At 35.5% G+C, this 14,827-nt stretch overlaps 1 protein-coding gene across 1 annotated transcript in view; it reads right to left on the bottom strand.

Annotated features, from left to right (window-relative positions):
- LOC148835752 (interleukin-1 receptor accessory protein-like 1) overlaps positions 1 to 11,629 on the bottom strand; it is a 170,234-nt gene extending 158,605 nt beyond the window's left edge. The window contains exon 1 of the mRNA XM_088913055.1: positions 11,517 to 11,629. Within this exon, the coding sequence (XP_088769181.1) occupies positions 11,517 to 11,629 (113 nt within the window). The remainder of the gene's footprint in view (positions 1 to 11,516) is intronic.
- Between the last annotated feature and the right edge of the window lie 3,198 nt (positions 11,630 to 14,827).

Here is a 14,827-nt window from a genome sequence, read left to right as displayed (position 1 = left end):
AGTGGACCAAGTTTGAATTGCGGTTGAAAAATTACTTTCATGAACATGAAAGGCTAAAGGGTATTTATCAGTTGTTTCCAGTTTCATGGATTCTGACAGAGGTACTTCTCTGCATGGGTAGTTGAGTATAAACAATGTCAATCCATCCATTTTCTAATCCACTTATCCAGTACAATCATAGGGAAGCTAGAGCCTAACCTGACAAGCACCAAGTGCAAGGAGGGACACACCGTGAGTGGGATAAGAGTCTGTCACAGGACAAAGACACAAACACACACACTCTCGCAACAGTGCCAGCTCTTACAGAAGCCAATTAATCTACTAGTTTGTCTTTGGTCTGTGGGAGGAAACCAGAGAGAATGGGTTAACCACCTGACAATAATTGAACCGTAAGTTCACCGAACTATAAGTGACAGTTATGTGGTCATTTTATGTTGTCCTGATGACTTGTTTAATACAATCACTAATGTAACACATCTTGTTAAAGAGGGTAATGTTAGGCCTGGGAAGATGGAAAACATGAAATTCCCCATGGCCTGGCCTTTCACATGGCAGATGTTTCCACTGCCTGGGAAGTGGTGTGGTTCTGAAGCTGGAGATGCCCAGGAGCACCCATGGTTGCATCCCCAGAGGGGCAGAGCTATACCATATGGTACCTGAGGAAACCAGATTCTCAAACGCATGTTTCTGCATAAACACTCTGTGCTGAGTAAATTCAGGTTTTGTAAATCATAACTATTTTAGCTGACTTAGTCAATGGAAAAACAGTAAACAATAAACTATCTTGTTCTATTCCTTCTGTTATTCGTCATTTATAGAGACATTCCCTTAGACATACAACCACATATAATGTAATACTAAAACATTAATTTCTTATGTTCCAATTGATTCCATCGTGGAAGACAAAAAATAATTATAATGATTATATACAAACTTTGAAACATCTGAGAAAGCCTACTTCCTTGTTTTGATTCAGAAAGAATTCAAATGGATTCTTACATTAATGGAAATTAACACAAAAAGGACACAATTTACATACAGAATTCTAATCATTTACACTATAATTACATAATGTATATACTGTACAGTATGTTAAACACTCAGATGATGAAGCATCCATTAAATTCCTATGATGCGTATGTAAATAATTTTCTCCTTTCCTAATACTTATTGAAGAGAAACATCTATTTGAGACCCATTCTTTATAGTGTTTCTGACCAAACCAAATATTCAAAACAACTATTTGGTTTTAATCACAAATGTCCATTTTTCAGCACCACCCACAAAACATTGCCGAGCATATTTTGAGAATAATGTATTTTCGATGTGCTTGCTTCAGGGAATATTTCAATTTTAACCATTCTCTGTTCTAAATGCATCAAATAATGACAATAAATACACAGGTGTTCAGTAGCAATTAATCTGATACTAGTTTCTTCATAGCCTTCAGGGCTTGAGTAATAGCTTAGACTTTGTTTGCATTGATGATGTTTATTTTGATCTGCTTTCCTGAAACTGCATCAAATTTATTCACATTTTGATACCTATGATAAAAGGGTTGATATAAGGATGATAACTTTTTACATAAGATTCCATTATTTTTCTAAAATGTACAGGTTTCATATAAGGTGATTAATGATACTAATTAAAGACAAAAAAGTAGACCTTACAGTTGTTTTTATTTAAAGGACTACATGACTTTGAAGGTTAAATATATATAGTAAATGGGTTTGTTAACTGATATTGCTGATATTTACTTCATTTATTGCGGATAGGCAATAAAACATCAACACCACTCACCCTGAGCACTGGAACCCCACAAGGCTGCTGTCTGAGTCCAAGGTTGTACTCCCTGTTCACTCACGACTGCACAGCAAGACACAGCAACAACTGTATCATTAAGTTTGCAGATGACACCACTATAATAGGACTGATCAGTGATGATGACGAGTCCACTTACAGGGATGAAGTCGTACAGCTGCTTAGGTGGTGTCATAGCAATAACCTGGACTTGAATGTAACGAAAACGAAAGAGCTAATAGTGGGCTTTCGGAGACACAGGCCACACACCACAGCCCACTCAGTATTGATGGAACGGAAGTGGAAACAGTCACCAGCTTTAGGTTTTTGGGAATTCACATCTCTAAAGATCTAACCTGGACTGTGAACACTGACTCTATCATGAAGAAGGCTCAGCAGCACCTTTATTTCTTGAGGTGCCTCAAGCAATGGGGGATACCAATACATGTGTTGGTGAACTTCTACCGCTGCACCATCGAGAGCGTCCTCACCAACGGGATCACCGTGTGGTATGGCAACACCTCTTCGCGAGAAAGAAAGGCACTGCAGAGAATGGTCAATATGGCCCAGAAGATCATCGGCTGCGGTCTCACTGAGATTAAACAGCTTTATGAGGACTGCTGCCGTGGTAGAATTCTGGCCATCACAGAGGACAGTCACATGAGCTCTTCACCCCACTGCCCTCAGGCAAGAGATATAAGAGCATATGGACACTTACCACTAGATTCTTCAATAGCTTCTATCCACAAGCAGTGAAATTGGCGAACACATTTAGCCATCCCCCTCGGACAACACCTACACCATCACCATCTACCTCTTTATGATTTCTTATCTATTGCACATCTCCAGTCATTGTTTACACGTCTGTATTGTTTACATTCAAACTGTCTACATGTTTACTTGCATATTGTCTACTGTTTGTTTGTATATTGTCTTGATGCACTGTTTGCACTTTGTTTTGTTTTTTACACTTGTTTTACAATCGAGAGACTTTCTGTAAGTAAGAATTCCATTGTACCAGTACCAGTTACATATGGCAATAAAGTTCAAGTTCAAGTTCAAATGTTTTGCATGGCATGGCAAGTCATTCTTGACTTTTTCTACCAGATGGGTTCCCCATTGTTCCTAAGAGAACACTTTCTGGATTCTATGCCATGTTTCTCCCTGTTATGATGGAGAGCTGAGCATAATTCCTTATACCTTTTACATAATTCCATCTCTGTTTCCGCACATATTTAAAATTGTATGAATGTATATGTAACAGGGCTCAGGGCACTGAATCAGTAACCGATTTCATGTCACCCCCTTTGAAATCTAGACAGTATAGAACTAGTCCAAACAACAGTATTTATGATTATTCTCTTTTCTGAGTGCCTGATTACCCAACAACAAACATCTAACCAATAAGTGACACCTGACAGCCAATTATCCCAATACTTTTACTCTTTCTAGATAAAGAGATTTTTAACAGTGTTTATTTAACTGATTGAAAGGAGCAGAACTTTACTGACTTCCCTAAGAATAAAGTCCATGTTGCAATTTTCAGGCCTATTTTTTCCATGAGAAATTATCAAGATTCAAAATGAAAAGCCCAGTTTCAGCTTTACTGTTCAAATAGTTTTTGAGATAACTGTTTAATCTTTTCATACATGTGTGCAAATCTATTTTTTTCTACCTCACATTAAGATAAGATCACTTGATTGGCCATATTAGGAATTTGTCTTTTTGCATACCCCAATTTGCTGTCCATGAGACACACAGATAGGGAGAGAAGCTTGGGGTCAGAGCGCAGGGTAGGCCATTTATACGGCGCCCCTGGAGCAGCTGGGGTTAAGGGCCTTGTTCAGGGGCCCAACGCAGGAGGATTCCTCTGCTGTGGGATACAAACTGGCAAATTTCCAGCTACAGGTGCAGATCCTTAGCCACAGGGCCACTGCACCACCCCTTACAAATAATTCAATAAAAATAAAAATGATATAAACAAATTAATCTTTATCTTTACCTTTTATGACAGAGATAAGATAAGAAAAAAGAGGCCTAGCAGATTCACAGAATTATTCTGCTGTATTAATTAATTTGTGCGGCAATAAACCCTGGTCAGCAGTGGAGGACTTCTGTCTTAATATGGTAATGCCATGCTTCAGTAGAACAGAAAAAAGACTGCTGTGTAACAGTGAAGGGACAAGACATCAGTCAGTTGAATGCAGGGGGCTTTTCCTTTCAGGTCTTTGGCCTTTGGAAATAAGGTGCCATTCAAAACTTTATTATCAATACTGCTGGAATAATTACTTTTCATTCAAGACCAAATTATCCTTTTTTTAAAATAATAGTCATAAATTGTCCATATTAAAAATACATTAAAGGCAATGTACAATGTGATGGACAATTCTTAAAATTACTAAAGGCATACGTAGTGCATTACAGTATATAGTGAAGATAGACAGATTCAGTGTGTGGGAAGTGCCCATTAAGAGGGACCTAAATCACAAATCACTTGCAGGCCTCATTTTAATTGCTTTAAACAAGCACACAATGACACTGCCCTACTGCTGAGTAGTCAGTCAAGAATACAAGAAGCCAGGAATGGAAGTCAATGCCAAAAAAAGAATAATTCTAAAGGCTACTGAGTCAAATAAGGGAGGACTACACTGTCACCTTTTCTTCAAACCCATGTCAGCAACAGACAGCCAAGGACATCTATTTTCTGTCACGCACTAGCTTTAGTGTGCTTGACCCACATTCGCTCAAAGGCTGGGGTTGTGCAGCTACAAACGGAGAAGTATAAAAAATATACAAGGGGAGGACAGTTTAAAGGAAGTGGGACATTCCTTAAAGAAGAAGAAAGAAGTGTGTTAAGCATTTTAATATAGAATTCCTGCACAGCACTAAATATGAGCTAGGGAACACCATACCTTATAAATGTCTTTTTCTTTCTCATGTAATTTATGTCTCTGCTTTTATAACCCATACTATTTACCGTAAGTAATCAACCTTTTTTTGGAGGCGAAGTATCAGGAGGCCTTTGTTACTTTTCAATAATTTTTTTGTGAATTAATATCTTTTGTTAACTTATGGAAAGCATAAGAATAATGCAACATCCATACAGTATATCTCCAGTCGGCCTCTTTAAAAAAAAACTAATAATGACAGAAATCTGTGTGGTTTACAGCTTCTGGTAAGGTTGTTTTTATGACACATCTTGCTGTTTATTGAAAAAGGTATTTTTCTGCCTCAGGTGAAAAAAATACAACAATTATAATTTAGAATGTCCAAATTTCCATACTTTTTAAAGCATTTTTTCAATTTTTAGCTTTACCCTCAACTAACCTACTGTAGATTTCTGATGAAATTTTAACAAATATAGTTTTACTCCTGTTTCTGCCACAACCTTAAGAAAGAAAAGGCAGGAAGAGATTTTTCCATACTTTCTCAGAGCAATATGAAGTATAGAGTACTAGAAAGATGAGAAAAAAAAACTTGCAGACAACTTTTAAGTTACACTTAAAATGAAACGACATTTGCATTTCTGCCTAATTGCACTGGAGTGAATATAAAAAGATAAGAGAGCCAAGAGAGCTTATTAAATCTAAAATGAGGACAACTGATAGATGAATTATAAATCACTATAAACCACTTAGATATTCAGCACTGTATTTTCTAACATTAGAATACATTTATTTTGATGGATTTCACATTTGTTGATAATAAATATGTTACATTTTTCCAACAGAGCAGATCATCTTAAATTCTTTATTACTGTTTAGAAACAGTAACTTATATGGCTTTTCGCTTTCTAAGTTAAAACCCATATCTAAAAAACATAAATTACTGTTTGAACAGGACATTGGATAGCTATTTTGCAACATCAAACTGCAATACGATAAGGGATATTTGCTGGTGAAGAGCTTTCAAAAGGACAGTTTGCTCAACTACCAAAGAATACAGCTGCAGTACAACAGATTAATATTTCATATAATGTCTTTGTTCACTACTAAGGCAAATCATACAGTAGATGTTTAATTTCTAGGTCAATTCATCTCACATTCAAATCTCACAACTTTTTAATGTCAGGGGAGTAACAGCAGCTCAAGATACACAAACAAATAGTTCAAAGTATGACAGGATGCATCTCAAGCAGTTCTCCTTTTAATTTTATTTTTTTGTTGTTTTGTTTCAGAGCTTGCAGTCAAGTAAATAACAGGAAACGAAAGCAGCATAACACACTATTTATGATTGCACACAAGCATGAACCTGCTTCACAGCATGAGATTTTTTAAAATGAGGGCTTAATATTTTTGCCAATTATGGGTCTGATTTGTCAGGGACTCTTCATCAAAGTGGATGATGTGTCATATTTGGTGTGAGGGAAACAATTTTCTTTATAATAAGAAAAATACAATCAGCACTACTTAATCTTAAAATCCTAGTTTCGCGACTCACACATTCCAAGGTTGATTGGAAGCACAAACCGATCAGGACATTTTAATGTATAACAAGAACATTATAAAAGTAAGCAGGCCTTTAAACACTATGTTCCTTTAAATCAACATTTTACAGCAAAGAAAAATAAATTGTTTTTAATAACAGAATTCTACCAAGTCCACATCTATGCAGGTAATAAAAAACTGGCATTAGTCCAACATTAGGGCAGGGATATTTTAGATCTTTTTACAATGGCATTTTAATCTTAGGTACTTAGTTGACAAATTACATGACTTAAAAATTTAAACACATATTTAATAGCAGACAACTCACAAGAAGTTAAAAGCCTCAAAATTTAATGATGTTTCATTCCCGTTAGTTGTAACATGCCCACTGTATCATGTTTTCTCCTTCTGGAATTGTGTGCACTTTTTTCAGCCCAATGCAGAGATGGGCTCAGTACTTGAATGTACCATTAAATCGGTAAGTAATAAACAGTATTAATAACAAGTAAAATCAATATATTTCAATATGTTAAGTTGAATTATGGAAGATGTCCACATTACCTTAATGAAATGTGTTTAAACATTTTAAAACATACAAGCAATTGAAAATAACCTTTTTCAAAACCCCCTTTCAGTTCATGGATGTAAGAACTTATCTATTTCCTTAATGTTAGCATCAGAGCTTCGTCACTGGCAAAGAAACAAAAAAATATCCATTTACTATTATGTATATATTTTATGCAACCTCTTTTTTGCTCTGCACAAACAAATATTTGCTTCTGACATTTCAAATGCTAAATGTATGCACACTATGCAAGAAACAACATGAGGAAAACATTGGAAGGCTGTATACAATAATTGAATATCTCCATTGCTTGAAATTATCTGAGAAATAATTTATGTTACTTGTCAGTATTTTTTTTCTTTTAGGTACTGCAACACAATCAAAGTATCCACACTCCCATAATGTCAGAATCGAATATACAATTTGAAATTCACATATGTAAATGTGTGCAAAGACAAGAACCAGGAATAGAGCCCAGAGGAACACAGCAGCCAATTTCCCATATTAAAATGCATTTATTTAATGCATTTATTGCATATAAGACATACTGTACATACACAAACAGATCTACAGATGATTTAAAATAAATATACAATCATCTATATCAAAAGCTCCCCCTAAATCTTATGAGTTGAAGACTGGAGATAGACCTAAATCAGCCCATACAATGAAGGGCTGATATATTACACAACAAAGTTATCTTGGACTGAGTAAAGACCTACCTGAACCTAAGTTATAATTCACCTGTCACCACATGAGTGCAAGTCACTTACTACAAGGAAATTATTATTGTTAATGTCCATTCTCAGAAGGGCTAATTAGATTTAGTTTTTGAGGTATCATTTTAAATTCAAGTGACAAATAGTTATTTAATCTAATATTTACCATTTTTTTAATTGCAGTTAGAGAAAAGGTAACATCTGGAGGTAAGAAGAAGCTGTGCAGTGTGATGTGAGCTGAATGGGAATGCAGAGATAATCATAAATACAATGCATGAAAAATGTCTAAATTCCTAAACCTTATTCTGGAACGATAGTCTAATTTACCCCTGTATTCATCTTCACACTAAATTACTCCGATAAAAACACAGTGTTGAAGCACACAGCACTCTCTGACCTAAGTTCATTTTAGCTTCCATTTGATTTTTTTTCTTTTTTAAAAATGAAAATGTCAGGGAAACAAATACTTGTGAAGTCAATGAAGTAGAATGTCTTCTTAACCCTCCAACCACCTGTCCTATAAAACCTGAATTTGATTCTGATGAATGAGACTATTTTTTTTCTTTTTGCTAATAGTGATAATGAAGTAATCAAATTTGAGAAAAATAACATGCAGCTGGAAAGGTTTCTTGAACAGAAATACATAGTAAACTGAAATTTCAATCACTGTGGATAAAGCATTCTTGGGTTACTAGAAGGGATAAGTAAAATATTATTTCATCTGAGAAACTAATTAGAAATTTTAAAAAGTGATCTACTGTGCTAATGAGAAAACATGATAACAGCTAGTAGAGAGCACCCATAAATGTCTGCTTGATTGAATATTTAGTGTAATATGGTAATTTCACCCAATAAATCTGTCTGAAACCTGGGTCAAACATTATTTATTTTACCATACCTGCTTTTTAATTTAAAAACCTAAAACATTGCTGAAGCATTTTCTTTAGATTACCTTTTCATGTTTTCTTAAACACAGCATTAGTAATTAAATTGTCCAAATGTTTTTTTCCCTCTCAGAAACAAAGCTGCAAGTCATTAAAAAAGGCTTTTTGGAAAAAGAAATGTTGCAGTGCAGATCCTTGAAAAGTCCTCCAAAGAAGCATTGTTGTGACAAAAACATTTGCAAGAAACCATTTCCAATTTTGAGCATACATGGGGTTATAGAAATCAATAACACACTAGGGAGAAACTTTTTAAGTTCAGCTGAATCTTACATTTTTTCCTATACATTCTATGGATCTTTTGCACAGGACTTAAGACAGTTTCCTTTAATTAGAGGCAGAGAATTAAAGTCCAAAAATAAAGAAAATAAAACATTGTTTTAGGAAGCAAATAAACAAATAATCCAATTTTTATTTAAAAACAAAAATTATAGCCCTTAGTATCTGGAGCATTGGACTGAATTAGTGGAGTACCACAGGGATCTGTACTAGGACCACTGTTCTTTCTAATTTATGTCAATGTATAGTATAGATAGCTAAGTCAAGTTTGCAGACAATATTAAATTAATAGGATTGGCAAACACTGTAAAAACACCAAATTAAATTCAAAAACATCAAAATAAAATGCATGGGAAAACACCTGGCAGATTCCATTTATTGCAGACAAGTGCAGGGTTTTGCATGAAAAAAGCAGGCACATACTGTACAGTAAACTAATAATAATAATGTTTCATAGTACATTTAAAACCTAGAGCAGAAGGTACGTCTTTAACCAAAGGGAATAAGCCACCCAGCCATATTGCTGAAGCTTATACCCTGGTGTCTTTCAAGAAATGGCTGAATGAGATGAATATATCAATTAACTACAAGCTACAAAATAAGCTAGATGGGCCAAATGGCCTCCTCTCATTCTCAACCTTTCTTACGTTTTATGTTCTATGGTCTCATCGTTATAGGAACATACACATTACAACAGGCTAAATGGACAAAAATAATTTGTAGGAAAATTACATTACATTTTCATGTAAGACTTACATTTTCATGTAAGTCTGCATAATGGAATATATAGGAAAAAAAATGCTTGGAATGACCAGTTCTATTACAGAATTAGAGCTTAGGGTTACCACTAAAGATGTTAAGTCATATTACCTATGTTAAACTTGGAGTGAGAGTCACAGCATTACAGCTGTGCCATAGCCTGTCCAATTACTACTTTTGAACTCCTTAAGCTCATGTGAGTTAGTATCAGCTAGTCCTCAATTGTCTATTGTCTGGGTTTCCAATAGTTTCACTACTGGGATTGCAATAGTTTTGCTGCTGCAGCAACACACTTCCATCATCTGTATATTGCAAAGAACAGCAAAAGCTCCATGTTGTAATGTTACAGTACCTTTCTTTAACAAACGAGTGATATCTGAACATCCAATTCATGTAAAATTTGATGGGACATTAAAATGAAATAGTATTTTCAATTTCCTTTCCTTCTCTTTCTCATACTTTTGATAAATGTTACCCATCACATAATAAAATGTGAAAGCTGATCACACTTTTCATGTTAGCTTTCCATTAAGGCTATCATTCTTCATTTAAAGTCATCGTGCATGTGCACTGTGGCACATAAATATGGATGTCCTTTAACTACAGTGTCATATTTAAAGAAGAAGGATTATTTTCCCTGATATCCATGTTTTTTATTGAACAAAATAATAAATTAGTGCTTGATTTCCACTGGAAAGAAAAGTTAACTCATTAACTCACTAGATTTAGGGCACCCTGTTAGATGTAATGAGGTTAGGCTACAGAAGGTCTGAACTATTGTATTAGCTGGAATTACAATAGAGCACCTTAATAATTATGGTTGTTGAGATAAATAGTAGACTGCAAGAAAGATAACTATGAAGGAAGTAAGAAGAAATAGGGCAGTTCCTTTTTTTTCGTAGATGTTTAACTGAACCAGAGGTATTAAATCATTTAAATCCAGATAGAAATCAGTTTCTGATAGAAGCTGTTGGAGACTGCAATGGTAAAGAACAGCGACTAACAAAAGTGCTCAAAAAGAGTAATTGTCAGATCAACTCAGATTCAGATTATTGCTCGTCACATTTCAAGCATGTCACTGGTTTCCTGTTGGTTTTAGCAGTTTTATGTTGGTTTTTCATAGATTTATTGAGTAGGCACTTTACTGTTGCACTATTCTGTTTGTCTTCAGACTTAAATTTCAATGCTTCAAATGAATGCCCAGACCAACTGTGATAAGAAAATCAAAGAAAAAAAGGAAATTAGAGAAGCCTGATTTAGCATTTCATTTTCAAGTTCATGTAGAAGATCACTAGTTTTGAACAGTCTAAAAATAAAAATCAGCATTTCTTAGTTTTTGCGCATAATTAGAGATTTTCCTGAAAGAAGTAGAGATGTTAATTCCAAAAGCGACTTAGATCTACACTGCCATGTACTGAATAATAAAGGGGCAACTGTGCATTACAAGAAAAGCAAATTGAGGTGTTCAGGGCTATTTAATTTTCTATGTTAGTATTTAAGTGTTACTTTTTTCTTACTCTTTCTCATTACCTGGTCTTTATGGAGTACAATTTTTTATTTCCCACATTAATAAAACAAGAGTACAAGAGTACAAGAAATATAATGCACAGTTCACCAAACTTTAAAATCCTAAAGAAGGACTTCAGGTAAAATAGCAAAAGGAGCACTGACCTGACCTCTAACCTCTCATAGTGCATAATCTTTTTAGTCTCTTTAAAGTGAAATAGAAGGGCCACTCTGTTTAATAATATCATACTGGTTCTGTCTTCTTTAATCCAGCTTGTGCATAGATTAAAAACACTAAATTTATCAAAATGATCCATCCAATCAATTTTCAGTCAGAAAAAAACCCCAGTAAAGAACTACAAACAGCAAGCCAGTGAGATTAATAGTGGTGTCACTTGACTATTGACAGAAAATGATGAAAACACCAAAGAAGAGATAATACAGTAGGTGGGTTTCTGTCATTACAATGATACTGGATTCCACTTTTCATCCAATGGACAATATCAAAATCTTGGCCTACAGTCCTGCCTTGTTTGTGTCTCTATCCCCTGCATCCAATTTGGCCCTGGGTTCATTCCCGTTTCCCCCTGCTGCTTCTGGTACCATCTCCTCGGCCCCGGATCTGGCCGGCATCCTACCTCTGGCTCAGTCAGCAGTTGTCGTGTGGCTCTTACTCCTGCCTTGTTTGTGTCTCTGTCCCCGGCATCCAATTCGGCCCCGGGTTCATTGCTCTCATCCCCTGCTTCTCCTGATCCTATCTCCTCTGCAGCTTTTCTGATTTCTCTTTACCTAATTTCCTACAGGTACAGTAGCTCCAAGACACTGCTGCTTCTGGGTCAGTGCAGCACCTTCTCAGTTACAGCTTTACAGCTTGAGTCCAGAGCTGATGTCCATACTTGCTAAAATGCCTAGCTACTGGGAGAGGGTGTATCCATTGGGCCAGGACCCCTAGAGTTTTGTTTTCCTCTCCACAATGCCCACATGGTCATATTCCTACACTGTTAACCACCCAATACATTTGTAATGTGTTCTGTCCCATTTCAGAATCCGTAGGAAACCATATTACCCAGCAGTTAGTCACCTACACTTAACTCTTTGTGCCATTCCTAGAGTTCACAGAGCGAACAGTTTTCATGTTCCATTCCTGCTTTTTTTATAATGTTTCCATTTATAATCAAGAAAGGAAGATCCCCTCAACTTACTATAAAATTCCTCAGTCATCTGAGTGGGTTTCTCTTAAGTCATTTTTAATTATTGCAGCTCACATCTTGGGTCATTTCAATAATACTGCTGATTCCTCTTTCTTGTTTCTTGATTCCTCTTTCCTCTTTCAAGTTCAGGTTCCCTGTCCACTTCCTCCAGATCTTGTATTCTCCTGAATCACCTTTCCTATCACCACCTCCAGCTGACTTAAAATACTACACTATCTGGAGTGGCACCTAACACCCTCAGTTCCTATTGAACTGCCTAGAAACCTCTCCTCAATTGTAAAATTAATGTAAATTAAGATCTGGTTATGACCGATTTAAGTCTATCTCCATCAGCCCTTAAGAACCTCTACTCTATTATCTTCAGCTTCACATCTTACAAGGAGCATCTCCCATCAATCCTCTGTTCACTAATGAAAAGTCCCGTACTGTCTTGTAACCTGTTTCTCTATAATTCACAAGAAGGGCTCACAAACTGCTGAGGAATTCTTGCCATTGCACTCCTCTCAGCAGCTCATCAGTGCATTCCTATCTCATTAAGCAACTCAGCTGCTGGTCATTAAAAGGTCTGCCTCACTCATATACAGCAATCCAATATATACTATATACCCTTAAACAAGCACCACCAGCTTTCTAGCCAGCTGCTGCTATGATCCATGGTTCAAGCCATTGCATCTGTGGTTTGGGGTCCCACTTGGTTCTTTTTGGGGATCCTAGCCTCCTCATCTTATGGTCACATGGTTAGCCCTCAGCCAAGCAGGTTAAGCCAATTTTTGAATAAACACTCCACAATCCTTTTAGCATACTTAATTCCTAGATGGTGTTATTCCTAGTAATAATTGTGGAAAACAGTATAAATTGAGAAAATAGGATTTAAAAGGATCCAATCCTCACTCAAAAGATTTTAATACTTGCAAAAATTAACAACTGTACGTGTGTAGTTGGTGAAGAAAGAAAAAATCCTTAGACATCTGGAGATTTAAAAGACTGAAAAAGATTCAATTTATCTACTGAGGCATAAAACAAACCCCTATCTGTAATGTGGCTTGGAGAGTGCTTGCTTGTGTGCTCTTAAATACATACCTGTGTGCACACAAGCTAGTCTTTGGTTAATTGAAATATGCCTCCTAATATTTGTAGTTGCTGGAATAATGCACAGGCTTCCTAATGTTTGCAGTTGTTGAAATAATTGAACATCATTAATCAGCGCAAATCTTAGGAGAATCAAAGGTAAACCACACAATTCGATTTGGATGGTAATGGAAAGTTAAATATAACTACATTTTTTTCATAAAGGGGAAAGATCGGAAATGCCAAGTAGAGAAGAAAAACATATTTGTGTGTCTGCTTTGGTAAACACAGGCAAATGAATTGCCATATTAAAATTGAGGAAGACTTTCAACACACAGCTAGTGCATACCCATACCACCAGTTTTCTTTAAAACTTGAAATAGCCAGCCATTCATGTAATATGGACTCCAAGAAGCAAGAAATAAGTATTGATTCAATTAACTCATATGTAGGCTAGAGAAACCTTCAATACTTTCAGCACGAAGAATATGCAATGGATTGGTATAGATATCCTCAGCATACTAATTTATCCCAGGTTTGACTTTAGAAACTACTCATCCAAAGGTAGTCTGAAAGACACAAATTAAGTAAACTGCCAATTCTGTAACTGTTTTGAGATTGAAGAAAATTCAGCTTTATCCTTACAGCACACCCTACAATTGTTATATTGTATGCTGAACAAGTCTTGAGGTATACAGTTAGCTATTATGTTCAGTCTTTATCGGTGTTAAGCTCAAAATGATGCAAGCTGGTACTTTGTTGTCTGCAATTCCAGTCTCACATATACTTCAATTTTATTATCTTAGTGCAAAACTATGTACTGTATAGCTGAATAAAAGCATTGCTCTAATTTATTGAAATTTACCTTTATAAAATAATGAGTTGCAGGCTGAAAAAAAAAATCTTAAATGTGTATGTAATTTTTATTTTTAACCAACTACACAGAAAATATTGCTAACTCTCAGTAAATTAGTCATTCAAAATGATAAAAAAACACTATACAGATTTTATCATTAAACTACAGCCAACATTATCACATGGCATGGAAGGCATTAGTCCATTACTCCACACAGACACACACTATTTCAAGCCAAATGTGCTCTTTTCTGAAATGCCACAGAAGGCAAAAAGGGTGGGAAGGCAATACGTATTGAAATTCAAACTTAAAGTTCACTTAATGGCAAGCAGATTTTTGGCGGCCTTGTCAATTTGGAAAGAAAAGTGCATCTGAATTCTTAATTAGCATCCCACTTTTGTAAAGCGTGAGTAATAACAGCCTTACTTAACTACAACTCCCAACTCATTATTAGTGAAATAAAAGTAGACAAGTATGACAGAGGGGAAGTCAAAATATTCAGATTCACCTATTTTACGATAACCTTTTGACATTTCTGTCAAGACAGCAGTATGATAAGAAAAGTATACAATTTACAACATTCATAGTTTCCTAGAGATAATAGCACAGCTATTTTTACAACAAAAATTCATGCATCCATGCATAATACACTTAGTAACATTTCTGATGAGAATTGTATTAATTTTATTAATCCAT

This window comes from Atractosteus spatula, chromosome 4 (genome assembly GCF_055471065.1).
Source record: "Atractosteus spatula isolate fAtrSpa1 chromosome 4, fAtrSpa1.hap1, whole genome shotgun sequence".
Classification (NCBI taxonomy): Eukaryota; Metazoa; Chordata; class Actinopteri; order Semionotiformes; family Lepisosteidae; genus Atractosteus; species Atractosteus spatula.
Note: the sequence above shows the minus strand (reverse complement) of the source record. Positions and strands in the feature narration are given on the sequence as shown.